Genomic DNA, 27,166 nt, shown 5'->3' on the forward strand with positions numbered 1-27,166 from the left:
ATTTTTAGTAAAAATATTTGTTTATTATTACTTAGTGCTCATTTATAAATGTATGAGCTTATTTCTAACGACCACTGCCTTCATTTTCCGAAGTTAGGTCCTCAACTAAATTTTTAATTAATTCAAATTTTGGTTCTTTGTTCTCTTCTTCTTTGATATTTTCCTGCTCATCCTCCATTTGATTAATTTCTTCATCATCTGTATCATCATCTGCTCCAGGATGAGCAGGAACTTTGTAAGATGGACTGTTAGGTGTTTGCATCATACCTGGTTTCTGCCATACTTTTTGTGATTCCTGTAATTAATTAAATGTTATTTATTACTCTTTACTTAATTATGATATGAATGAATATAAAGAAAGTTTCTATATAACTTACTTTCATACCACTAACTTTTTCTATATAATAATCGTAGACAAATTTAGCCATATGAGGCATATCTTCAATTTCCATTGGTGAAGTAGAGAGATTAGCATCATTAAGTCTTTCGGTAGGATAGTGTTCTTGAGGAAGGAGTTGTAGTTTTAATGGCCGCTGCATTAGCTGTGCAAATGCGGGTGTTAATTCAAAACAGTTGTTAAAAAGAGACACTCTAGCAAAAACATAAAGGCCAAGACGCGCTCTTGACATAGCGACTACTAATCGTCGTGCATCTCGTAAGTGACCGACAGCTCGAGTTTTCACGAGAGATAGTAATATATAATCATTTTGTTGACCCTGGTATTTATCAACCGTTGTTACTTTATTTGGTCGACCTATCAAAGGATTGCTAGCACATCTTATGTTTATTACGTCTCTTATTAAATGCTTTTGTCCATTATAAGTAGTTAATATACTAATTTTGTCAGCTGGATAGCCAAGAAGGCGCATGTACATAAATACAGCTACGCAATACTCAGCTTCAGCGAGATTTTGATAAAAGTAGGCACTGGGTTCACTTTCACCCACTCCATTGAAATCTTCGACGTTAATAAGTTGAAAGTCATATAAGAATCCAGCATTTGCCACTAAGTATTCCGGGCTATTTTCCACATGTGCAAGATTGCCCAATTTTTTATAACGCCAGTTGTATAGATTGCAGATGCTGGGTCTTGCACGACCTTGACCATCCAGGTCAACTGTAGGAACACCCAATCGTACAAATCTTGCAAAAAGAGATTGTTCCATATTTGAATATTTCTGGAAAGCCATGTTTTTAATAACTGGTGGTAACTGATGATGATCTCCTATCATTATCCAACGTTTCAATCGATTATATCCATCTTGTGGATTCTGTAGTAATAACGGTATAAAAGTTTCAATTTCTAAAATTTGAGCAGATTCTTCCATGAGAATGTTGTCGTATTTAAATCCCATGTCTACTAGTTCACGTCTTTTAAGAGCAGCATGAGTACAAGTCATAGCAATAACTTTTGCTTCTTTGACTAATAAATATTTTGATCTGTCTAAGCCAGATCGTAATAACTCGAAAGCTCTAAACTCTTCTAATTGAGCAAAAATTCGCTCTATATATCTGCAAGAATGATATTTAATAAAAATTTAGTTATAAATATAATTTCTTATGCAAAATCTTTATTTGATATAAATTTACCGAAAACAACTGCATGCTATTTCAAGATCTTCTTCATACGAATTTCGCTTAAATAACGGTTTTGGCGCATTGTCAAAGAATTTATGAAATGGAAATTCTTCATCTATGATAAAAGCAGTAGGTGCATTATTTCCTGTTCCCTGTCTTTGCTTAATTCTGGTTTCAAAGCGTTCCCATCTTGTTAGTATTTGATACATAAAAAAGTGTCCTGCTGTTTCGCATGTATATGCGACATCACCTTTTACGTTTAAGGATTCCTAAAGCCATTAATTTTGTACATTTTATACATGTAAATCATATGTGATAGATATAATACATATTGTAGTTCATATTGTAAGTTACAAACCTGTAATCTTTGAACTTCCATTAAAAGATCCAAACGTTTGGCTAGAACATAATTAACTCTACCGTATCTGCTGAAATCTTTCTCAGTTTCTAGCGCTTCTTCGCCATGACCAAGACGCAATAAATGTCTTTCATCTATATCAAGTGCCATGATTTTCTCAAAAAGTTGATTCAGTGCTTGATTAGAATGTGTAACTATAAGGGTTCTCTGATTCGGGAAATTATGATAAAGATTTGATATAATTTGAACAGCGACATCCGTTTTACCAGTACCAGGAGGACCTACAACAAGCGTCAATCCTGGTTGCATACCTGCACGAATGGCTTCGACCTGCGTTGGTGTAAAAGGAATCTGATTTCTGGAATGAAATTGTATGTAATATTATTATTTATCACTATTATACTTTATCACTAAAGAAGGAAAAATATAGTTCCTCATACTTTTTTGGTTCGTTAGCTTTATAAGGGCCTCTACTGGGTGGCACGTGAGGTTCAATTTTAATAACTTTCTTTACGGGTTCAACATTATGTTTCGCAAGTACATCTTCAAATGTTAAACGAAAAGGACGTACTAATTTTGATTCATCATTGGTAGAAATCTTAATTTCATATTGAGGGAAGCTATTTTTTAAATGATTTATATCAAGAAATGTATCATTGAAATCCATTGACGCAATTTCATTTGGCATTCTACAAGAAAATAAAAATATGAAATATCTAGAGACTTTTAATATTATTGTATATTTCAAATATAATATCTGCATCTGATGTACCTAGAATAACGAGCAGCACCAGGATCACCATATCCGAGAATTATGTCATGCAACCAATAGGGTACGACGCATTCTGTATTCATAAGCTCTCTTATCGTTTCCAAAACTGCTTTGAAATTATTCTCTTTAGGTTTACGTCTCATTATGATGTTAAAACTTTCATATACATCTTCACCACCATGGCTAGCGTTATCCATATCAATCCTATATTGATTACAATCTAGCCAAACTCTATACGTGCGAGTATCTCCAGGTAAAATCGGGCGTGGTTCAGGTCCATCTTCGATTACTCTACCGTTTGAATCTAACATACCTTCAACTTCACATCCTCGAACAGTTGTTAATCCAACTTGTGGTACAAAAGGTAGTTTGTGACTGTATTTTGTACCTGCATGTTAAATTATTGATTTAATTGCCTATTTTAATTACATGAAGTAGAATAGAATAATTAAAATTATTTGATGAAACCTTACCGATTGGGTTTTGTGGTTTAACTGTAATGAGGAAACAGACATCATGTTTCCGGAGATTCTCCCATTCAGACTTAATTTCTTTACGAACACTTAAGTTTATTGTGACATCAGCACGTACTCTGGATGGTCTTTTCTCGCCAATGTTAGGTTTCGCTACCTCGACTACAGCAAACTGTGTAATAGGTTGAGCCATTCTAGCCCAACCGCCGAAGTAAACACCACCATCTTCGGCTCGCCTAGATAAAATACATTATATTATTATTAATATACTTTTTAATAGTTTCAGTTTATTGAAATATGATAATTTACCAAGGGCTTAGTCTGCTCACAGCATCTTCGATATCTTGCCGTATTTCATCTATAAATATTTCATATCATCATTTACTGTACTATATTACAGGGTGATTTTTTCGCCAGTTGATTCAAATGAAATTCTTCCACAGTGATAACGTTATGCTAATCTATACACATGATTTAACATCGTAAATCGATAATGACTCTGTGTTAGGTCAGAAACGATTATGTGTGTGTATATCCATGAAATAAAAATGAGAGCGTTTATCCGCGATATGATTGGCGACCCTGTTTTTGTATCAACTAGTGAGAAGATCATCCCATATTACTTCAATTAATTACATTTCTATATCTATACATACAAGTTGATTCAAGTCGGAATAGATTGAAGTTTCTCAGTAAATAATCGTGCAGAGTAAGAAATTGTAGATTCAATTTTGGCAAAGCTAAACAACCTTCGCCAGAAAAATATTCTGTCGGTACAATACTCTCGTTCCAAATGATCTCTTCTGTTGGATAAAGTGGCATTTCATTGAGCTCCTCTAACTGAGAAGCTCTACGCTCGTGACGTGAAATCTAAAGTTTATATTATTCACAATGTTAAATCTATATTTTCTATTTCTCCTTCTTTTATTAATTTTCTTTTTACTTAACTTACCAAAAGTTCTCGAAGAAAGTCTATATCATACCGGTACCAATTCTCATCTTTCTCGCGTTCTTCCGATGGTACCAAACTGAGGTAACTCGCAATTGATCTTAACTTCTCTTGACTGAAAATTCGCATAGAGATAAAATATTAAAATGATTTATAATTCTTTAGAAAAGCGTACAATAAATAAGATACAAATTGTCAAGAGATTACCTGAGCAACCCGAAATGTTTATAAAGAGATTCTCTTGTATCAACGCTCGCCACATTCGCCAACGCAAAGCTTCGTAAGTCCGGGAACTTCGCAAAAACTGCTTTCTGTGCACAGTTCGAATTTTGTTTGTTGGTTTATGCTTTTGTACTCCTTTGGTTTTAATATGTGAACGCCCATTCTAACGAGAACGTTGATGATTTGACAAATGATGCGGAAAAATCGTTTCAATAATACATAACTCGAAAGTTGAATACTTATTTACAAGAATTAAAATATCAATTAATAGCAAAACAAGTAATTTTGTCACTTTCATTATTTGATAAGAAAGAATATTTTATTTCTTTTCTTGGAATTGTCTACCTCTTTTCGATAAAAAGAAAGATGAAAAAGAAATGTAATTTTTAAAGCAATAGTTTCTTAAGCGTTCGAAATATATGTGATATTTTATACCTGAAGCGAAGTAATTTTAGTGTAATGCAATTGTGTCATATCGTGATCAGTGAGGGGGTCGCCGCTTTCTTCGTTGATTTCAAATCTCGCGTAAAACTTCAACATTTCTAATAGCTGTAAATCGAACAAACAAATATAATCATATATATCAAATATAATCAATAATATTTATCACACCATAATGTGATAGATAAAAATAAATGTGTATTATAAATAAATATGTAGACTATTAAAACTATGCAGACACGTAATACGTTACTTCGTTTGACGCTATTACTATTCATAAGTGATTTCCGACGTCACTTGCTATTGTTTAATAATTTTTTATGTTTTATTATGCATATATCGAATACTAATCCATTTATTTAATAGACAGTCTATCCCTTAATGAACTTTCCGCTGTTTCTATCAATAATTATTTTATAAATACACATATCAATGTCCATTCAAAGTTCACCTCGGTAGAGATTGATGAAGCAACAAGACTGTTTAATCATTCTCCACGACGAAAATACTACGCAAAAAAATACCATTAAAATGAATGAAGAGACGCCTGCAAATCAATCACGTTTGCTAGTGCCAATGTGGATTAAATGTAACATTATTCAAGGCTGTGTCAGTTGTCCGATGTTGTAATAAACCATGTCTCGCCAGAAAGATCCTGTGAATATATGCGTAGCGCGCTTTCTACGTTATAACGTACGAATAAAATCAACATGACATTAATTTCCTATTAGCGTATTAAACTTATAAAATCTTATCTTGCATTAGCTTATTCAAGCTTTGACCTTTCGGTCTTTCCGTAATTTATGATAGGTAGATGATGGATAACTAACGAGGAATACTGCCCTTCCTAATGAATATTTCCATCTACCATATCGAAATTGGAAGAAACCTAAGTTTTACCGTTAAACTGCGGTTGTTAATGCGTTTATAGAAAATTTTAAAATATATAAAATATAGAAAATATCCTAGGTAAAGCATGCGTTACAGTAATCAGTAGATGAAACAAATCTTTATGTAAGTTTCGCTTTTTTTTTTATTATGTTGATAAAAATATGAATTTATAAATGTATAATTATGTATAAACATGCATTTTTCTATGCCAGCTTTATCTCTTTCTTTGTTCACTTTAAAATACTTAATTATTGTTTCGTAACAGCCTGTACAATATAATTTTACTTAAAAGGTAAACAACATACGGGAAACTTGAAATACTTCAACGTATCTTGGAATGGATAGTTGGAAAAATATTAGAGATTAAATATAGATTAAGAGGGACAGAATAGCTAAGGAAACGTAGAAGATTGGAAGAGGATCGTAAATTAGAATAAAGGCATCGGTGAACCTGTTCGACAGGAACCCATTCTCCTCGCGAGGATACAAAGGCACACTGAACACTGCACTGGCTGTAAGCCAGCCAAGAAATCTCTACTTCGAGCACAGTGGGAGTATCTTATATCTCGGACCGGCTCATCAATGCTTCATCTACAATTGTTCAGTACCACGCGTAACGCAAGTGTGTCAACGTGTCTGTCTGGTTATCTGCCACTTCTTCGTTTTACAATCTTCATTTGTCGTACGAGTAGATCGAGTAATTCGTTTTAATAGTGAATGGATATAAACTAGTGGCTATATAAGGTGACTGTTCTTTCTTCTTTTTCTTTAACAACCGATCGAGATCAGTTTTTCGCCGATACGAAAGCGCTTCGTGTTTCGGTACAGTTTTTCTTAAATCAAGAATCCAGATGATGAAAAGCTATATCCGCTGATAATTTACATTCTAACGTTGTATGTTTATCAAACGAGACAAGAGTATAAAATTAGACAAATTAATATGCTAAGACCAACAGAATTAATATGCTAAGTCGAGTTTAAATAGCGAAGGCTGTTTTTGATCGGTCCCAAGATTGATCTCTAAGATTTTGTTTCAATCTTTCATCAGACAACAAAAGAGACCATCCTTGTTTCGAACTTCTGCGACAGTGAAGATTGCCAGGTGTATATGGATTAATGGGATTGAATTGATTGGCTATTTGGTGAATTTCACTGAAACAAGCTCGTTTTGCAGTAGATGAAAAGAAATGTATTAATAAAAATCAGAGAGATGATGCTGAATGTGAATTATAGCAGGCGTTCGGGCACATTGCCAGTCAAAGGTACGTAAAGCTCTACTGATCGGATTATTCTGATTTTTATTCTTTGTTTATCTTCCTCTGTGTGTGTGTAAACACACACACAGGCACACATACACGCACACGCATATTCCATTTAGCTGCGTTAAATATTAACTCGACTACTCGTCGAGTTTTTAATTCACTATTCGTGATATATGTTTCGACCACTCGCGGAGAGACGCGATCGCGAGGAAACACATCAACCAGAGTCGTAAATTCCTGTTACGATTAGATAATCGACGCCACGATCGATCCCCTATTTCGATTAGGATAATAGAGGTAGTTAAATTAAAGTGAAATTTCGTCGTGTCTTCTGAATAGATTTTATTGAGGAAAGGTACGTTGTTGTGAAGCACGTTGTAGGCATTCTGAAGATGAATACTAGCTAATACTTGGACCGAGATAAATACTAGATATTAACTTAATTACTGGCCGAGTTACTTGGAAATTTTGTCGAATCCACTGAATAGATTTCATTGAGGGAAGGATATGTTGTTGCAAAGTACGTCATAGATATTTCGAATACTAGCTAATAGTTAGCCTTAGATAAATAACCAAACAGGCCTTGGATTCCTATAGATTCTACGTTGTAACGAATGTTTGACGCGTAACACGTTGAGAGATTTTGTTTATGATAGATTAAGACGCACGTGTGTTTTCAGGAATTTTCAACGAATTATTCGACGGAATGACGATGTAGATTTTCTCGTTCGAGGAAGAAGCATGAAATTTTACATGCAAAAACACGTGTTGCATCACGCGAAAAAAGAAAAAGAATTTATATGTTTGTTATTTCCCTTCTCTCGTTGATCACGGTTAAAGCGACTGATAGAAGGAAAATGTCGAAGCCAGGGGCAGTAAAAATCATAGATACGCTCTATGTGCGTCAGATATATTGAAGATGTATGGCAAATAACGTTATCACGAATGATTAAATCATTTCATATTACTAGCTTCCGTTACTTCACGAAACTATCTCTAATAAATAGGAAATTCTATAAATATGAAGTCTGCAATACTTGATTCTGCCATTCGCGAGCGTGTTCTGCGAACTTTTCATTCATCTTCTTTACGAGAACCCGATGTTTATTACCGAATGATACAAATGAAATACAAATGAATACGAACGTGTCTCAATCTTGGGACATCGATAAAATTGTTTTTTTTCTGATTGTACTCATTTAAGTAAAATACAACTTAACATTGTAAAGTATTAGAAAATGACGATACAAATAATACTTCATTAACGTAACTTTGTAATCGAATAAATTGAATTAGCCGCATTGATACCATAGCAATCGTAAAAAACAAGAGAACACACGCGATGCACATGGCTCAATGAAAAAGAGCAATGGTTCGTGCAGGCATTGAGGAAGCCAAGAAAAGGGCATGAGGAGCATTCTCGCTAACAGAAGCACAAACATCCCTTTTCTTTTTTCGATCCAGTCGTTTCAGACTGCATACGTGCATAACGACCACCATTGAACTATATTACTACAACTGCGTCTTTTTAAACGCGAATCTCTTTGTTTCCCACACCGAACGTGCTCGATATTCAATTACCGATATCGAGAACAGTTTTCTGCAATATATCATATCTTATCGAGAACATGGAATTAATCATTTTGTTAAATACATTGTTTATAATCTTTTTATGCGAACAGAAAAAAAAAGCATCGACCTACAATGGATATTAGAATGAAAGAGATGTTCTCTCTCGTCTTGTTTCTTCTATGAATTATTTGCCTTCATTCTGACATCGTTAACAATTTCATAATATTGCCATTCATTTTGCTACCAGATTAATAAGCACTTCCTGAAACATAGAAAAGATAAAGTATTGGAATCGTTGTGATATCACAGCGATATTCGTGAAATCCCTTTCAAGCTTTCAGATTGTATCGATACATTCGTGATATTCGTCACGAGTGCCACAAGTTCGAAGTAAACGGGCGCCTTTACGTATCAAATATAAATATGTTTTTAATACTCATTTATATACACAAAGATCGTACGATGGAGATTCTCGCTAAAAGTACTTGAAAATATATGTGTAGCAATAACAAGTGCGTGCTTCGATATATAATAATTGATATAATCTACTTAGTTCTCATGAAGAGCGAAACTTTCACGATCGAGTGTGACCGAGGATGAATTACCCTTTTTCAGGGTTGCTATGGATCAGTCTATTAATGTTGGCGATCACATGGAGTCAGGCGAAAGACAACAATTGCTGTTCGGATGGTCTCATATCGTTAGATACGCAGAATTGTTCTGATGGCAAGACGATTAATCTCGTGTGCCCATTTGGTTGGTACATAGTCGATCCTGACATGCGCACGTTCGATAACTTCACTATAATCGAGGAATATGGGAAACTGTGGCTGCAGTTTGTAGACACGACATCCACAAAAATAGAAGCAGAGAGGTAAACGATGTGTTTCAGTTGCATTTCTTTCAGTGACGTTTGCAAATTTTTTTCAAGAAGTTTGTTTAGTCCTCAACTGTTATCGTTGGGTCATAGGGGTCCATAACAGTTCGCTCATATATCTTAATTTGTGTGATGTTTATCACATACAACACAGAATGAAAGTTAAAATAAATGAATAACTAAATTCTCGTAGATCACGATCCAACGACACTAATCGAGGATTAAAGATAATCTATCTGTGCAATCGATATAATACTGTTTGTTAATATTCTTCTTTCTATTCTATCTTTAAAATACGGATAAAACGGGATTTAAGCTTATTTGACACTTAAATATGTTAAATTTTATTCATTCTTTTTGTATTATATCTTTATATTCCTAATTTAATTAAATATTCAGATTCTGCGTGGCAAAAAATCAGCACACTGGTGTCAAAATTGCTTTGGTATGCATAGATATTGAATACGACGGTATTCAATGGAGAAACACATTGTTCTGCACCCTGAGTATCATATCGGCCATATTTTTGATCATCACCTTGGCAGTTTATGTTTTGCTACCAGAATTAAGAGAGATTCAAGATAAAGCAATGATGGCTGTAGTCACGTCATTAACAGTTAGCTATATCATCCTTTCTATTCAGATGTTGAGGCAGTCGCACGGTGATGATTATCATATATGTGTCTCTCTAGGTACGACATGCTGATAATCATTTGTTTATTTATATCACAATTACTCATTTACATTGTACGATTTTTAAATCAATAATTCATTTATTCCTCTAGGATTCATTCTATATTTCGGTTTTATGGCTGTTTTCTTCTGGTTAAACATCGTCTCATTCAATATATGGAGAATAGTTTGGTAAAACCAATAAAGTCGATAAAAACATTTAAAGATCTAGTTCATTCATAGTCATCATTTGATTTGTTATTCCTACAGGTTTAAAGATTTCATGATCGGAGATAAAATGCTTTTTACTATTTATTCTATTATCGGCTGGAGTGGACCATTATGCTTATTAATTGCAATTTTGATTACTCATCACGTAGAAGGAAACCATCTGAAACCCGGTTTTGGAGAAAGCAGCTGTTGGTTCAACGGTAAGAACAATATCTTTCAAAACTTAACGATCTTCTAATAGCCTCCGTTATTATATATTAATTTTGTTATCGAATAACGACTATCGTCTATGTTTTTATAGGACATGAACAAACGTGGGCGTATTTTTATGGACCAATTAGTATTTTATTAACGTTAAACGTTATCTATCTCGGCTTAACTGGCTGGCGATTGTGGCATCAATATCGTGACTACAGCGGAAGCAAATTACGAGTACTTCGTTTTAAATGCCTGCTTTACGTCAAACTGATACTTTTCATGGGCGTAACATGGATTTTTGAAGTGCTTTCGTATGCTGATCATAGTAAACAAGATTTCTGGTAATTTCCATCATTTTTGTTTATCAACAAAATAAGTCACAGTCTCGTCGAAGAAATTAATTTTCTCAATTGCTGAGTGGAATACAGTGGACACGTTGATGCTTGATTACATACTTTGATTCTTAATTTCAATTTAGGATACCGATGGATATACTGAATGCGTTACAAGGCTTTATAATATTCCTCTTGTTGGTTGGGACGCGAAAACGAGTGAGAAAGTTGTTGGCCAAGAAGAGACCTTGTGGGATTGGCTTCCCAAAATCTTGGGCAGCTTACGAGGATGAAGAGTGCGAGGAAGTACTACCTGAAGAAGTCGAATTATCGCAACATGATTAGTGTTTATAAAAATAACTTTCTTTCTTTTTCGTCGCTAATAACGTAACGTAATAAGACGTGTAGTTTCTTTTTATACCAATATAATCGACTAGTCGAAGATAATCATGAGTAATGACAATGAGACAAAGAATTACTTCTATTTAAGTAACATGGTCGTATAAAGATCGTATAGAATTTAATACTCTTTTAATGAATCGTCGTAAAATACGTTTTTTAAGAATCTCTACAAACATTGCCCAGCAACAAGTATCGCGTTAATTATCGTGTCATTTACTATCATACGATTTTTGCCAATCTGTAGATTAGCTAAAGAACAAGAAGGTTCACAACTCATCATGGCAATTTCGTGTAATCTAGTAATTTTATTATTTTCTTCGTAGGCGTTCGTATCAAACTTTCTCATTCTAATCGACTGACGCGACACTTCCGAGACGACGATTCACCTTACATCATCATGCACTTCTGACGTCTTTGAGTCATTAAAAACGTGTTAGTCGACAGATATCGCAAACGTTAAAACCACGAACGCTGGAGCACACGGAATAAGAGCGTAAACATTCGAAGTTGCCAGAATACTTTTTATTACCATAACGAACAAAATGAAAGAGTTCTATCTTAAAATAAATATAAGAGACAGAAAAATGAATTATGTGAACAACGTCAATTAAGTATGATAATAAAATTAAGCGTCATTTTTAATGTAAGCATTATATCCATTGGCATAAAAAATCCAGCTAATTTTAATACTAATTCACGTAAGTTTTATATCTTTTACTTTGTAGAAATTATATTTATATTATGTAGAAATAGATAGGCAGAATTTTCTACAAATTAAAAAATTGTTTAATTAAAAAATTCAAAATAATCTACGGTGTGTAAAAAGAGGTAGAGTAAAAACTAAATTATCGTTGATACGCTGCATTGAACAATCGTATTTCTCGTTGCGTGAAGCTATTACGATGATTAAACAAAGCAATATGCGCGAGTAACCAATTAATTTGTTGCACGAAGACATGATAAACGAGAATAGTGCAAAACAACAATGACGTGTGTGGTGGTTACCCACATATTACTATGAGTAACGCTAGTATCGACATTGCAAAGATGAGGATTTGCATTGTCGTGATACACGCACGAATGCAACGTGACGTTTTCCATGGTGACGGAACATGTTACTGATCAATATTTTAGCAACGCAAAGGTTGCTGCTACAGCGAGAAATGCGAAACCTTTAATACCTTAGCAGTGACTCGTGTGCAAGACGATTCTTCGGACTTCAAGTTCGAATTACCGGCAATTTCAGAATATTTTTATTCTTTAATTTATATAGAATAATATAGCATAACAGACAGTGAATTATTTGTAAGATGATTTAGATCTTAATTTGTACACGCATAAGATAATTTTCCGTCGAAAGATGGTTATTTATGTAGAGATTGATTGGCTATCCGTAACATTTGTAGCGTAGTCTATCTTGAACATTTTTTTTGCTCGTTATTCATAAAATATCTACGTTTGTATATTATACAAATGCGATAAGTTGCTCTGTAAAAATAAACGTGCAAATAATAAAATAAGTATGTCGTTAGCATAAATGAATGTATTATGATACATGATAATTGATTTCTTACATTGAAAAAGATTTCGTACATCGATTTTCATTGTAGTCAACGAGAGTGATTTGAATTGATTGAAAAATATGTCCAAATTAACCATGCAAAAATTTTATAAACTTCCAATTATGATTATTATATCTCCTGCGAATAAGATTCATAATTAGAAGCTGTGCGAAACCAAGAAACGCGTTGTAATTTCAAGGAGCGATTGTGCAATATAATACAGATATATACATATGTATGTACCCCCAGCATGCCTCTAGACCTGATTTCATTCCTAAACTATACTATAATAAACTATACCTAACAATTACAATCTTTTTCGTATACATATAGCTATTAAAATGTCATTTCACTGCTTCAAACCTGCTGATTATAAGTAGATATATCACTATACCCAATTCCAAGGCCTGTTCTAGAGGCATGCCTCAAGATAAGTTTCATCTATAAGTTTTATCAAGTATTTAGAGACCGCTTAAAAACTGCGAGACAAATAGCGCGTATATAACAAAGCACCAGTTAATCGTATAAAGTATGAAGTAATAGCATTGCATAAATGCCGATAAACATGCTATAAATAATTATGTTATAGATGATTATATTATAAATATTCGGATCATACAGCAAGTCGAACTTTTACAAGTTAAATTAACACGAAGATACGAATATCTGAAGAAGAACCAACGAAGCCAAAATGCAAAGTAAACGAGAAAGGTAAAGATGAGTATACGAGAGGAGGGAGAGCGATGAGGCAGCCATAGGGAAGGGAGAAAGAGAGAAAAAGAGAGTAAGCAAGCCAGCGTGCGAGTGAACAAACGGAAGAGAAAGAGAGATAAAAAGATAGTGCAACAGAGAATGGGAATGGATGCGATGCGATGGCGGCGAGTATGGCAGGGGTAAGTCTCGCTAGGCGGGTAACTACTACCGCAGGCGGCATTGGCAGGTATGACGATGAACACACGAGAAGTCCTATTATCGTTGCGTTAAAATGAACGAGTGAATAACAACGCTGTTGAAATAACGTCAGGGTAGCAGTCACGAAATCGATCACGAGCAACGCTAAACTCGGCCACGGTGGAAAGTTAGTTGACGAATGAATGCACGGAACCAATGTATGGTAACAAAGACGCGAGAGTAGGAACGGTGCCGATTCGATGACATGTATTATCTCGTGAGTGCGTTGCTTATCATCGTTGGTATACTGGGGAATCATCCCCTTCTTGCAAACACAGACGGGAAGGCAAATTTGATCAGCGTGGCAAAGTGTTGCGAGCACAACGAGCTTCTTGTAGACGACACGTGCACGCCATTGACGGAAACGAACGAGACGGAGTGGAGACCGGAATTCATCGAGGAGAAGGTCAATGGTATATCAAGAAGCAAACCGGTTAAACCGAATTATCAACTGAAGATTGGAAGACCTAAGTGTCAATCCAACGAGCATCAATGGAACGTATATCATTATCGATCAGGCGAGGATCGGCTCGCGATACTGACAACTGGCGTGTTGCGACACTACACCACCGATTTGACAAAGGGAAAGCAAAACGAATATAATGGTGCATTTGGATTCGACAATACAGATTCAATGGACGAAGATGATTTCGAGATGGTTTCTATTCATTATGATTATCCGTTCGGACATTATTGCGCTGACAAAGCAATTTTGAGCAGAGATCGACTGGTAGCGATGTACGCGATGATTTGCGTACCCGACGTAGTCGTTACATGGTCCGATACCAATTATTTGATGAAACATGCCATCGATCCCACCTTTCATGCTATATCGATAGCTAGTTATCTGGTTGTCGCGGTTGTCTATTTTGTTCTACCACAACTGCGTGATCTTGTGGGAAACATGATAACTAGTATGACTCTGTGCCTTATAGCTGGGCAATCTGCATCTACCGTCAGGATTTTCACGGAATTCGGCAATCACATCAGTTTTATGATTGCCGGTATGAAGTACATGAATATTCGTAAATATTCAAGCTATTCATGGAAAATTAAATTTCAATTCCAATTAGGATATCTTCGATTGAAATATGCTTAACTTTTTACGAAAATATTTCTTTCTTTCAGATACCGTCATGTATGTCTCCTTGCTAGCTGCATTTTTCTGGTTGAACGCCTTGGGTTACTATGTATGGAGCACTTTCCGTTCACGAAACGTATTTTTAAGAGTAACTGACGGCAGAAAGTACTGTTACTATTCTACGTATGTTTGGGGTTCGACGGTTTGCATAGCGGGCACTGCGATTTTTGCACACTTTGCCTTAGAAACTAATAAACCTGTCGTTGGCGGAAAGATATATCCACCTCAAGAAACAATCGGTTGGCTCGGTATTTCCGTACTATTTACATCGATCGCATTTACGATAATGATTGATTTATCTTTCGTATTAACAACCGCGAACAGGATTAAAAGAATGAGCACATACGGTCGAATTCATCATAAAATGAAATACAGCTTTAGAATGTTCGTTTTCCTGTTTGCAATAATGAGTATCGGTTGGCTATCATTCCTGCTATCACGACTGAATTACGAAGCGTTAGAGTATTGTCATATCGTTATTAATTTGCTACAGGCAATTTTAATACTATACGTTTGCGTATTTGGACAGAGAAGGGTTACATTCTTACTTGGTAAAACATGCAATTGCTGTAATTCAGGTGAAAATATCGAGGGCCTTGATTGGGGCGAAGAAATGACTGCCATTAACGCGGGATATTAAACAATTTTTAAATCGTATAATCGATTATGAAATTCGATCTCAAATGAAATAATTTTGTTCTATGCAAGCATTGTATTTTGCACATTTGATTGAACATATCAAGTGAAAAGCATATTTATAATGATAGTCTATATCATAAACCAGTGCTCGACAAGGAATATATCAGATTAGTTAATATTAACAAATACATGTTTTATTAAGGCAGGAACATAACGTCCATAAATAGTAAGCTAAGGCATTGTATATAATGGTATTTAATTAAAAGAATTTCTAAAATCAACAAAATTATATTATTCTAGGAGAATATAATATTTATATGTATCATTGTTGATAGATTCATTGCTTTTTACATACAAACTTAAATATATCTATACTAAATATGTATTTATCTATTTGAATAATATGGAATTTATAATCATAAGTGCCTTGAAACAAAATTTCTTATGCCTTACGAAAATGTGCACTTATCTGTATAAAATATAACATTAATCGCAAAATATATAAACATCCATAAACATTATCATTGCATCTATCATTTCTTATAAAAATATCATCTTCTAAGGAATTTTTTACTTTTAAGATATTCATATAATATTTATATTTGTACAAACATATGACTTTTGTAAATGGTGTATCATTTTTATAAAATCAATTTCAATATATCCTTTTATACTAGATATTTCTATTTATTTGAAAAACTTGAGAAATAAAACTTACCTGGCCAAACAATTCACCTTCTGGACGATGTAATAAATTGGATAGCTGACATCTCACTACCAGATGACAATCATCCATAACAGTATTGAAGAAACGTCTAGTCGGTAATAGAGCTTCTAAATCTATTACTAACTCAAGAAACCTTTCACAATATCGTACCTTATCTGGTAAGAGTGGCCCTATTGAGAAGTAAATACCAAATTATAATATTCTACCACATAAATATTTTCGAACAATATAAAACAGATTAGATCTTTATTTGGTTTAATTTACCTTCCTCCGGTACTGTCTCCAATATTGTCATAAATTTTATCATTAATCTGTGTAAAAATTTACGTTCCCACTCTAACTTTTCTTTATATTCAGGATTATCTTTTTTGATTATAACCTTCCAGTACTTTCTCCACTTTGGATATTTTCTAAACTCTAATTCTCTACGACCTTGTTGCAGTGAAATCCACATAGACAATGACACCAGCCGTTTTACTTCTTCTCTTACTAATAATACTTCCATGGAATTAAAACAATGATTCAAAAAAACGATCAATGCTGTTTGTTCTTTCAAATCAAAGTCCATTATACTGTCTTCAAGGCATGTCTCTAAGACTTTTTGGAAAAATTCAGAAAAATATTCTGGAAGTTTCTCAAATACTTTCCAAACTTGAACACGTTCTCGAAATTTTTCATTCACCATAACAACAATGGACATGGTATGAGCACGAGTTGCAATTTTTGTATTGTAATATGGCCATAAAAAATTTTCTAAATACTGACTGAATTCTAACATCATAATTCTTCGAATAGAAAATTTAGATGCACATATTTCTTGGATATAAATATCTTCTACTATTTGTGAACTGAATGGAAGATGTGAATCCATAGTATGTGGTGCCCAATATTTATTTGCAAGCTGTAATTATTTAATAAAATAGATATAAAGAAAAAATATGTGTAATTCATGTAATAAAGTAAGTTTAACTATAAATACCTGTGTTATACGATCAGCATTAATCTGTTCCACTGTGGGAGCAGGATTATTGCTTTTAGCTGTCATAGTGTTTTGATTTTCCATGTTGGGCTGTTGACTCAATTGATTTTAAGATTAAGTTTAAGGTTATGATTAAAAATTAACCAATGTTAGACATGATAACAAGTAATATGCATTTGTGTAGTAAACTGTATACAGTCATATAAATCATTTATTTCACTTTCTTTCCAAATAAATCTGTACTTACTACAATTATTCACATTTACCAGTAACTATCAAACAGCACGTACTCATATAAAATTTTTATATTTTCATACACACAGTACCACGATTGTGCATTGGCTAAGATAAAGCTCCAATCATTTCTGTTGGTTAAAGGGAATATTTTAAAGCGAAAAGTTAAATCATATGATTGGTACATTTGCAATTGTTGATTCCTTTATTATTATAAATAATATTGTTGATAAATTCATAATTTTACAATCAGATATTAATATAAAAGAGGATGGTAGAGGTAAATTCATATGTCTCTTTCATTTTTATATAAGATATTTTTCTTTGTCTATTAATGAATGAAGAATGAACAGACTTCCTTGCGAACGTTCACTGTTGAATTCAAATAACAATCGTACACGTGTAAGTGTTTGCTAAGCACATTGACTGTATTTTTTAAATATATTAAATTGAATTTATATGTGTGATTATATGAATTTTTAAAAACAATTTATAAAAACAATATAATAAAGTTTTTATTGAAGAGATCATTATAATGTCGAATTCTAGAAAAACCAAAACAAGACGTGATAGTGATTCAGTAGATATTAATCCTAAAAGAATGAAATCAGAAGACGAAGATAATTCAGAAAAAAAGGAAAATAGTATAGTTACAAGTGATGCTTCACTTGAAAACATTTCTGAACAATTATTGTCAGTGGAATATAATTTGGCTACTGAGTTAAGAAAAATTACATTCCGTTTGCCAGTAGAGTATGTTTATAGTCCACTTGAATATGCATTTAATATACACACTATGTATGTACAAAAGTATTGTAATACTGTTAAGAAAATATTGTTTCTTGGAATGAATCCTGGTCCTTGGGGTATGTCCCAAACTGGTGTTCCATTTGGAGAGATAAGTATGGTTCGCGATTGGTTAAAAATTTCTGGACCTGTTGGAAAACCAGCCAAAGAACAGCCAAATAGAAAAGTAGCTGGATTTCAATGTACCCGTAGCGAAATCAGCGGGAAAAGATTATGGGGTCTTTTTCAAGAATTATGTAAAAGTCCAGAGAAATTCTTTGAACATGCATATATACATAATTATTGCCCTATTGCATTAATGAATAAAAAAGGCTGTAATATTACACCAGCAGAAATGAAGGCAATATATCTATCTTTTATTATAGTCATATTTACATATTAAACGTCTTACTTTTTTAGGGACCAGAGATACAAATCTTACATTCTGCTTGTGACAAGGCATTAGCAGATGTAATTAAGATTTTAAAAGTTGAAATTGTAATTGGCATTGGTGGATATGCAGAGAAACGAGCACAATTAGTAGTTCAATCTTCAAAATTACCTGTGAAGGTAATTACTACTTATTAAAATTTTGTTTAAAATAGATATAGAAGAAATATATGTAATTCTTTTATGTTTTTAGGTTTTATGTTTACCTCATCCAAGTCCACGTGCTGTGAATAATAAAAATTGGAGTGAAAAAGCAACACAAAAGTTAAGTGAGTTTGGATTACTTGAATGTTTTACAGCTTAAAGTACCTTGACAAGAAAAATAATTTTTTGCTCTTTATCAGTACAATTTTATGTTACCTAACTGTACTATTTATGTTATGTATATTACTTTATAAATTTGTGGTAATTTCTAATATTATTTTTTTATGTATTATTACGTGCGTGTATATGTGTGTGTATATGTGTATTTGGTAATTTTTCTATGAAAATTTGTCAAATTTAAGTTATTAAAACATAAAAGACACAATGGATTTTTTAAGTTGGATGAATGTTGCTTTACAAAAGGCAAATGATTCACTAAAATCTGGTGAAGTTCCAGTTGGCTGTTTATTTATATATAACAATGATGTCATTGCTACAGGTAATAATACAGTTAACGAAACTCGCAATGCAACTCGACATGCAGAAATAAATTGTATAGATCAAGTTTTAGAGTCCTGTAACATAAAAGATTTAAGCTATAAAAATGTTTTTTATGATACTGATGTTATTGTTACCGTAGAACCATGTATAATGTGTACATCTGCATTATGTCAACTACAGGTACGTAACATTATATATGGTTGTGGAAACGATCGTTTTGGTGGATGTATAAGTGTTTTTGAAGTACCAAAACTTTATAATTCAAGAACAAAGATAATAGGAGGTATTAAAGGTACTGAAGCAATGACATTGTTAAAAGAATTTTATAAAGGTACAAATCCAAATGTACCTGAATCAAAATTTAAAAAAGACCGTAAAAAGAAGGACACATAAATATTACAAATTTAATAAATTCATTTTTTGTTTAATTATAATTCATTACTAAAGAACATATTAGTTTCTATTTTGATTTATAATATGATACATAAAGAAATCAATTTTATACAAAATATTATGTATTAATAATTGTACATTGCCATTAGAGCAAATTGTTTTATATACATGTAGTGGTCTTATTTATTTTGTACTTATTTATAAAGGAATAAAATCCAAAAAAATGTAGTTATGAACACCATGAATGATCTAATTTACACTTGCCTTGGTACCATCTGACAAGTAATTGATTTTTTATTGTGTAATCTTTTAATATCATATCTTTTGTCTGCAAATGATGATTAATATTTATTTAATCCACATTAAATAAAATGAATATCTATTCTTAAAAACAACTTACTATGGGAGGTGGAAAGATCCTTTGAAAATCCATTTTATTCTGATTTTCCAAATAACTTTGAGATAAAATCAATTTAGTTTCAGGTGTGAAACATGGGCTACATAACTGACATTCTACGCGAAAACAGTCATTACATTCTATGCAAAGTTCTGGCAAAACCATTATATTCTTCTCAGCTACTTCCATTTCTTCCTCCATTCTGTTCCTGTAAATGTAAACATTAGTCAATGTTATATTATTTTAAAAGATTGTTAATTTAATTGTAATATAAAATTTATAAGACCTTATTTTCAAAGAATCTTTCCTGATTCTTTGTCCTATACCAACTAACGAAAATAAGTTAAATATAACTTGTTCATAAAGTAATTGATTTGGCAGATAATGCGCTGAAGATAAATTTGGAGACATATTTGCCTCCATGGTATAAACATTTAAATTCTCATCGAGTGCAAAATCGATTCTAATTAATTCGAAAAAATTTCTTCCATTTCCGAAACGTTTTATAACTTCTCTAATATAAATCTCTTTTGACAAAGTAATTTCTCTGATTGCTTCGCGTACACCACTCCAAACTTTTTCAGGATCTTTTGCTTGCATACGTACATATGCATCGAACGAATCTTTCATTGAAAACTTCAATTTAGTATAATAATGTTTCAAAGATGGAACATTCCAAATCGGCAAGTAATCATCGCCAACTACATATTTGTCTAAAACTTCAGGGTCAAATGGATAATATTTTACAGGGCAGAATCTAAAGAGCACATCACCTTTGTATATATATACTCTAAGAGGATCAACGGACGTGATCACGGTGTATATTCCAATATCAAATTTATATCCATCTATGAGAAATGGTCGCTGTATAAATTCTTGTACAAAAGATCCAGTTTCTGCAACATTTATATCGCTCACATTTTTTATGCTAATACCCCGATGATCATTCGACTTTTGTACAAACATCTTTTCTGGATGCTCATTAGCATACAAAAGAAATTCGCTGCTTTGTTCTGGTATCTTAAATGCTGGTAAAATGTAGCGACCTTCCGCGGTTGATAAATCCACCTTATTCGTAATATATCCGCAACCGGGAATATGATTAACACGTTGATGAGCTTTTAACTTCTTTAAGCTAGAACTTAAACTTCTAAATGGGTAGTCATGTGCCCACAATAAATCCCAATTAAGTGCATCATTGGTTTGTTTAAATCCCAAACGTTCCAATACAAGAAATACATGTTTTAAATATTCAGTATCGTTACTTTTCGTGTATACTCGATATAATGGATTCTTTTCTTTTATTTCTGCCGTACTTAATTGCGTATTTCTTAAGTTTTCATGGTAGTATAAAAAACAGAAGAAACAATATAAAATTATTGGACCTGTTATAGAATATAAAAATATATTTAAAAGTGTTTTCACTTTTAAGTTCATCATTTGGGTATATATTGTAGATTCATTAACATTCTGTAAAAGTAAATGAAGTTTTTGAACTGGTTATTTCAATTTATCAAAGTAATTTAAATAATCATGCAACTATTAAAAAAATGTACAAACCTGTTTACTAGACATGATTAAACATGTAATTTTAATACCATTTGTTAATAATAGTCCGCAGGATGGTATGGCTCACAGTATATTTGTGTCCCCATTACTGAGTTCTAGCTTGATGTAAATACCGTTGTAGTTTTCCCCGCTATACCACCTGCTTTTTAATGAGAACATACTTTCTTAGTACCGGTTTCTATACATAGAACCTGTGTTAGATTCGATTCTTCAAATACCTTGCATTTTGTAAATAATTTAAAAAGAAATAAAATGCGAAGAAATTTACTTCCCAATAGTAAATGTTCTTTAATTTACAATTAAAGTATATTGCCTTGATAACCGGCCGCGAGACCGAATTTGGTCACTTAGCAAACGAGTACCTTTCTATATACATAAGAAATTCTGGTTCAGTATGAATAGGATAGAGAGAAAGTTCTGGCAACGGTTAGTTAAAAGGCAAGAAAATAGTTAGTTAGTAAGGCACTATTGTACAACGAAATCGTACACTTACCTTTTATAATATACATATACTAAATGTACATATTTTTATATAAAAATTAGACTGCGGGTTTTTATGTATTTATAGAAAACTTAAAAATGTAAAAAAGTACAGGATACTTTTCAGACTGAAAAGACAGTCTATAAAAGCATAAATTTGTAAGAATATCCGCAGTTTAATAATAATAATAGTATATATGTATATTATAACAATAAAGACATGTAATAAGTTCTTTTTGATGTTATGTGATGTTTATATTGAAAAACGTTCAAACATTGGCGGGAATCGTTCTAGAGTACGCTAGTGGGTGTAATGTTGCGTCGCAAAGGTTTCTGACCATTTTCTGCCATTTCGATTTTTAATGCAGTATTGTAAACAAATTCTGTATATCAAACATGGGATTCCAAAACATTTGGTATTCACATCCACGTAAATATGGACAAGGATCTAGATCTTGGTAAGTATTACTATCTTGTATTATATTTTTAAATTGCAGACAAATCAATTTATATCATAAAGTTACATACATGCAATAGACCGCGTGTCCACGTTTATGTTTTTCCAATGAAAGAAGATATTTTTATAGCTTTTAGTGTAGGTTATTTAAGATAATTTAAAAATATGAATTACTTTATTATCACTATAATTAAAAAAAAATTCATATCTTAAAGATATCATTTCTACATTTTTCGATCATAACCTCAATGTAGTATGTATTATGCATAGTATTTGTAACTTATTATTATACTGCCGTAGTCTATTTATAATAGTGTTCTTTCAATGTGTAATTAATCATATTATGCTATTTTACAGTCGTGCTTGTGCGAACAGGCATGGTTTGATAAGAAAATATGGATTGAACATTTGTAGGCAATGCTTCAGGGAATATGCTGCCGATATTGGCTTCAAAAAGGTATAAAATTTGAATTCTTCTATGTCTACAGATATATTTCTAATATATATAACAATTAAATATTATATCTAAATCAATTTCTTTTTATTTACAGCTGGATTAACATATGGGAATAATGAAATGAATGTATATGAGATACAATAAAATAAATTTTTTTTTCTACTAAATATATTTGTATCATTAATTTTAATATATTATAACTAAATTAAGATTAAAACATTAGATTTTCTAGTAAAATATTATATAAGACTATAATAGATATGTGATATGTTATCTAAAATTAGCTAATATCTTTTATAAAATATAACTTTTGATACATTGATGCTTTTTTTTATTTTTCCATATCTAGCGATCTTTAAATATATCCGTTCACGTTATGATACATGCAGCTATTGACTGGTAATTATTAGTTTAGGATTATGGTTTACTAACTGTAACTAACCGTAACAGATAAAAATATTTGATCTCAGCTATTAAATCTGATGAATTTAATTAAAAATGAATTTAATTAAAATGTTCAATTCAGCTCAGATAAATCTTCGAATAGCAAATTTTTATTTCATAATTTATTAGAATTACGAATATGAAATATGAATTAATTCCTCTAGATTTTGATCATATTAGGGATATAGGAATATATGGACGTGGTATATGAAACCACTTCCGGAGAGCGGAAAATACGCTCACATGTTGCTTGGAATCGTATTCATCATTGATCGCTGACTCAATGATGTATGTCAGAAGGAGAAAATATACCAGTTACACTGATTCACTTTTACTCGATGAAAATAAAATTGCGCTTGCGTGAACACAACCAATCACTAATGCGATTCCAAGTATCACGTTCCTCACTAGCTGGTAATTACTCCATCTCCCGTTGCTAAGTTATTGCTCGGCTTCTATATTCCTATGACCATAGATCACATAGCATTATTTACTTCTGACGATAATGTAATCTGATCTATCTGATTTTTTGACTCGATTCAGTAGGTAGGATACAAATTCATAATATAAACTGAATAGCTCTTATAACTTATCAGGATTGTGTATTGATATAAATTTTAAGTAAAATAAATAGTATTTGTATACTTATGTTAGTAAATGTATGAAAGTTATGTACTATTTAAATCCGCTAACTCATGTTAGTTTAATTGGACAAACAGCATCGTACATTTGGGAATCGATTGAAGCAGTAAGTTATAAACTCTTATAAAAAAGATTAACAATAATAAGGATAGAGAATAATGATAATAAGTATTTATAGTGCTTTACTACAATTAAAATGTTTGAACACTATTAAATTAATGACAGAACTAAAACATTAAGTTATAAATATTTACAATACAATGTAAAAGTACTAAAACATTTATTTTATCTATTGTAAATTATAATAGATTAAATTTTTAACCTATTGAATGCCTATTTTATATTGATATAATTGGTAGTTGTCAAAATTGCAACTTCATAATTGAGAGCAATAAATTATCGAAATGAAAAAGAAGTTAATAGTTATCTAATATTTCTAGCATTTTCTTGTTATAAAAATTTTTTGGATAATATTACATATTATCATGTAATATTATTACTGTAATGCATTATCATTTTTAGGATATTTTTGTTAAGTGAAGTGCAGTAGATCTTTAATTTTGTATAATTACAGCTTACATTAAACATTGTTATTCTTTACTCTAATAATGTGTAAATCTTTGTGTATAAACTTAGCTTTATAATGTGTTGGTTTCTGCCAACACAAATTTTTAGATTTATGTAAGATATAAATTTTTTATCAAAGAGAAATTGTTTTCAGGTACCAAAGCAATTAGGTTTAAAACCAAGAGTAGAAGTAAAAATGCCACCACCAGTGCCCTTATGGAAGTTGGCTGCAGCTACAGGACCATTTGTTAAACTTGCTGCATTTAGTGGTGCTGCAGCCACAATTCTTGGTGCTTATGGTTCTCATAGTAAGATTCAAAAAATTGTTGCAGCTTTTTAATTTAATACAAGTGCAATATTCTGCATGTATTAAAGAAAATTTATATTTTAATTAACTCTATGAAGAATATTTTATTAACAAGCTTTTTGAGCATGTTAAAGAATAAATTTTATATTTTTCAGTATGGTTTTTATAAACAAAATAATTTTTTATGATTCATCACGATTTCAGAGGAATATCCAGAGCATGAGAAAGTAGATCGGAAGCAAGTATTTGAAACTGCAAGTCGTTATCATTTTATTCATACATTAGCAATGTTAGGATTACCTCTTTGCAGATCACCTTATGTGGTATGTTCAATTTTTGTGAAATATTAATATCAATTATTTGTATTATTATATTTATTATTATATTATTTAGGCTGCAACATTCCTACTTTCTGGAATAGTACTGTTCTGTGGGACTTGCTATTATTCTGCATTTACTGGTGACAAACAATACAATAGATTAACACCAGTAGGTGGTATATGTTTCATACTAGGATGGTTAAGCATGTGTATTTAAAATATTAAAAAACATAGGAATGTGATAATATATGTGAAGAAAAGGAAGCTAACACGCATAAAAGAAGTTTCTAATTACTGTATATAAAAATAATTACTAATAATTGGATTTACTTTGAAATAAACTACTTTTTCATAGGATGAAACCATTTTTTATATTATGCATGTTACTTACGAAATATTGTTAATTAGAAGAAATATTTCGTTGGCAAGCAACATTTGTATTTTCATTTATTGAAAATTGCTAAAGAAATATAATATGATCTAAATAAAATTAAAATTTGTTTATGCTAATGAATTGATATAAATGTACCTTTCATTTATAATATTACTGATGTAGGTTTAGATAATACCCTAAACTATTATACATTATAATTATATTCCTAACTTGTATCCTGCATACTTTATGAACGATTTTTGTTTTATGTTATGTATACATTACCAGTTATAATCCATCGTTATTTGTATTAGAAATATAATGCAAAAATATAACGTTTCACGTTTTATCATAAAATACATAAAAATTATAAAGTATAAATATCAGGTTGTAAATAATTTTTATAATATAACGTTAAAAAAACATTGTAAAACTGAAATGGAACTTTAAAGTAATCCTGCTACTTTTAACACTTAGCCAACCGAATAGGGAGATCTCTCCTCTGTGAAGTACATCGCTGCGTGACCGAACGGGGAGATCTCCCTTTTTGACTTGTGCAATGTTTTCTTTTTTTTGTTGTTGTTATTATCAGTTATTGTTTACCTAGATTTGTTCCTAATTAAATGCGCCACTTTTTCTGTTTTTATAAAGTACAGTATATAATAAAATACACCAATTTAGTGGTGTTAAAATTAATTAAAAAGTTACACTATCAGTTATGACTAAAGTTATAATCGAACGATATCACATTGTAAAAAAATATTAAAATGCATTGTGAATTTTTAATTTTACATTCAAGTCATATTATTTATCTGTAGTCATCTTTAACCGTTTAAGTCCCAAGCAGCCCGATCGTGCTGTTTAGATTTTGCGTCGAAAAGTTCCAGTACATTTGAACGCTACGGATGACTGATGGTATTTTGTGTTTCATTGTTATCTTCTCAATAGTTTTTATTGAACAAAACTTGAAATATTTATAAACTAATAGTACGCATATATAATAATATAGACGTATTTCATAAAAATAACAAATATGACGAGCGCTATTGCGCCGCTTGTTTCTCTTCGCAATCAATCAAGACAAGCATTATCGCGCCGCTTGTTTCTCTTCGCAATCAATTAAGACAAGCATTACCGTGCTGTTCGGGATTATTCAACCCTGTTTTTTCAAGGACCCCTGGGGCTCAAACGCTTATTGTTTTTAATTTTACCTATATTTCTTTATACCTTTAATATATACTTTTAATTTGATGTTTTGTATAAACAATATATAAGATCGTTAAACAAAATTATTATCGCAAAATATAATTGACCACTTAAATAATTTTTAGATTTCTTTGTTTTTTAAATAATGAATATTAGTCTTCGCCTCGATACTTCAAAAAATGCGCGGCGGACAGCGTATAGGTTGGCTTG

The 27,166-nt window shown here is 31.9% G+C and overlaps 8 protein-coding genes across 15 annotated transcripts; 6 read left to right on the plus strand and 2 right to left on the minus strand.

Moving 5' to 3' along the window:
- Position 1: 1 nt before the first annotated feature.
- Positions 2-17,562, minus strand: LOC122567349 (RNA helicase aquarius). The gene is made up of 15 exons (XM_043725736.1): positions 17,230-17,562; positions 16,515-17,151; positions 16,242-16,420; positions 4,788-4,901; positions 4,338-4,441; positions 4,134-4,245; positions 3,838-4,051; positions 3,491-3,539; positions 3,182-3,417; positions 2,709-3,096; positions 2,377-2,625; positions 1,937-2,294; positions 1,591-1,847; positions 378-1,512; positions 2-295 (listed from the first exon to the last, which is right to left on the minus strand). Exons 1-15 carry the CDS (start codon positions 17,311-17,313, stop codon positions 65-67), a joined length of 4,347 nt encoding a protein of 1,448 aa, XP_043581671.1. The 5' UTR covers positions 17,314-17,562; the 3' UTR covers positions 2-64.
- Positions 6,231-12,768, plus strand: LOC122567359 (probable G-protein coupled receptor Mth-like 1). 2 transcript variants are annotated; one of them, XM_043725759.1, is made up of 8 exons: positions 6,231-6,428; positions 6,733-6,946; positions 9,134-9,392; positions 9,795-10,087; positions 10,181-10,259; positions 10,338-10,498; positions 10,600-10,837; positions 10,975-12,768. In XM_043725759.1, exons 2-8 carry the CDS (start codon positions 6,862-6,864, stop codon positions 11,171-11,173), a joined length of 1,314 nt encoding a protein of 437 aa, XP_043581694.1. In that variant the 5' UTR covers positions 6,231-6,428; positions 6,733-6,861; the 3' UTR covers positions 11,174-12,768. The 2 variants fall into 2 exon arrangements, with proteins under 2 accessions (XP_043581694.1, XP_043581695.1); XM_043725760.1 differs by lacking the exons at positions 6,231-6,428; positions 6,733-6,946 and adding an exon at positions 9,006-9,030.
- LOC122567358 (probable G-protein coupled receptor Mth-like 5) lies at positions 13,238-16,199 on the plus strand. Of its 3 annotated transcripts, none has more exons than XM_043725756.1 (3): positions 13,238-13,732; positions 13,817-14,768; positions 14,872-16,199. In XM_043725756.1, the coding sequence occupies exons 2-3, from the start codon at positions 13,949-13,951 to the stop codon at positions 15,522-15,524; spliced, it is 1,473 nt and encodes a 490-aa protein (XP_043581691.1). In that variant the 5' UTR covers positions 13,238-13,732; positions 13,817-13,948; the 3' UTR covers positions 15,525-16,199. The 3 variants fall into 3 exon arrangements, with proteins under 3 accessions (XP_043581691.1, XP_043581692.1, XP_043581693.1); XM_043725757.1 differs by having other exon boundaries at positions 13,822-14,768; XM_043725758.1 differs by having other exon boundaries at positions 13,343-14,747.
- Positions 17,563-17,871: 309 nt separating the features above from the next.
- LOC122567364 (single-strand selective monofunctional uracil DNA glycosylase) lies at positions 17,872-20,345 on the plus strand. Of its 2 annotated transcripts, XM_043725771.1 has the most exons (4): positions 17,872-18,610; positions 18,670-18,819; positions 18,893-18,968; positions 20,215-20,345. In XM_043725771.1, exons 1-4 carry the CDS (start codon positions 17,999-18,001, stop codon positions 20,244-20,246), a joined length of 870 nt encoding a protein of 289 aa, XP_043581706.1. In that variant the 5' UTR covers positions 17,872-17,998; the 3' UTR covers positions 20,247-20,345. The 2 variants fall into 2 exon arrangements, with proteins under 2 accessions (XP_043581706.1, XP_043581705.1); XM_043725770.1 differs by lacking the exon at positions 20,215-20,345 and having other exon boundaries at positions 18,893-19,034.
- Positions 19,205-19,737, plus strand: LOC122567367 (tRNA-specific adenosine deaminase 2). The gene has a single exon (XM_043725779.1). It carries the CDS (start codon positions 19,228-19,230, stop codon positions 19,735-19,737), a length of 510 nt encoding a protein of 169 aa, XP_043581714.1. The 5' UTR covers positions 19,205-19,227.
- Positions 19,290-22,466, minus strand: LOC122567357 (probable tubulin polyglutamylase ttll-15). Of its 2 annotated transcripts, XM_043725753.1 has the most exons (5): positions 21,922-22,466; positions 21,695-21,845; positions 20,421-21,604; positions 20,138-20,342; positions 19,924-20,065 (listed from the first exon to the last, which is right to left on the minus strand). In XM_043725753.1, exons 2-5 carry the CDS (start codon positions 21,707-21,709, stop codon positions 19,967-19,969), a joined length of 1,503 nt encoding a protein of 500 aa, XP_043581688.1. In that variant the 5' UTR covers positions 21,710-21,845; positions 21,922-22,466; the 3' UTR covers positions 19,924-19,966. The 2 variants fall into 2 exon arrangements, with proteins under 2 accessions (XP_043581690.1, XP_043581688.1); XM_043725755.1 differs by lacking the exons at positions 19,924-20,065; positions 21,922-22,466 and adding an exon at positions 19,290-19,418 and having other exon boundaries at positions 21,695-21,835.
- A 13-nt stretch (positions 22,467-22,479) lies between these two features.
- On the plus strand, positions 22,480-23,264 carry LOC122567371 (40S ribosomal protein S29). Of its 2 annotated transcripts, XM_043725785.1 has the most exons (3): positions 22,480-22,641; positions 22,998-23,097; positions 23,192-23,264. In XM_043725785.1, exons 1-3 carry the CDS (start codon positions 22,580-22,582, stop codon positions 23,198-23,200), a joined length of 171 nt encoding a protein of 56 aa, XP_043581720.1. In that variant the 5' UTR covers positions 22,480-22,579; the 3' UTR covers positions 23,201-23,264. The 2 variants fall into 2 exon arrangements, with proteins under 2 accessions (XP_043581720.1, XP_043581721.1); XM_043725786.1 differs by lacking the exon at positions 23,192-23,264 and having other exon boundaries at positions 22,998-23,103.
- Positions 23,265-23,945: 681 nt separating this feature from the next.
- On the plus strand, positions 23,946-25,734 carry LOC122567368 (transmembrane protein 256 homolog). Of its 2 annotated transcripts, none has more exons than XM_043725781.1 (4): positions 23,946-24,087; positions 24,905-25,058; positions 25,262-25,380; positions 25,451-25,734. In XM_043725781.1, the coding sequence occupies exons 2-4, from the start codon at positions 24,947-24,949 to the stop codon at positions 25,592-25,594; spliced, it is 375 nt and encodes a 124-aa protein (XP_043581716.1). In that variant the 5' UTR covers positions 23,946-24,087; positions 24,905-24,946; the 3' UTR covers positions 25,595-25,734. The 2 variants fall into 2 exon arrangements, with proteins under 2 accessions (XP_043581716.1, XP_043581715.1); XM_043725780.1 differs by having other exon boundaries at positions 24,011-24,289.
- Positions 25,735-27,166: the final 1,432 nt, after the last annotated feature.

Source organism: Bombus pyrosoma, linkage group LG5 (assembly GCF_014825855.1).
Source record: "Bombus pyrosoma isolate SC7728 linkage group LG5, ASM1482585v1, whole genome shotgun sequence".
NCBI lineage: Eukaryota > Metazoa > Arthropoda > Insecta > Hymenoptera > Apidae > Bombus > Bombus pyrosoma.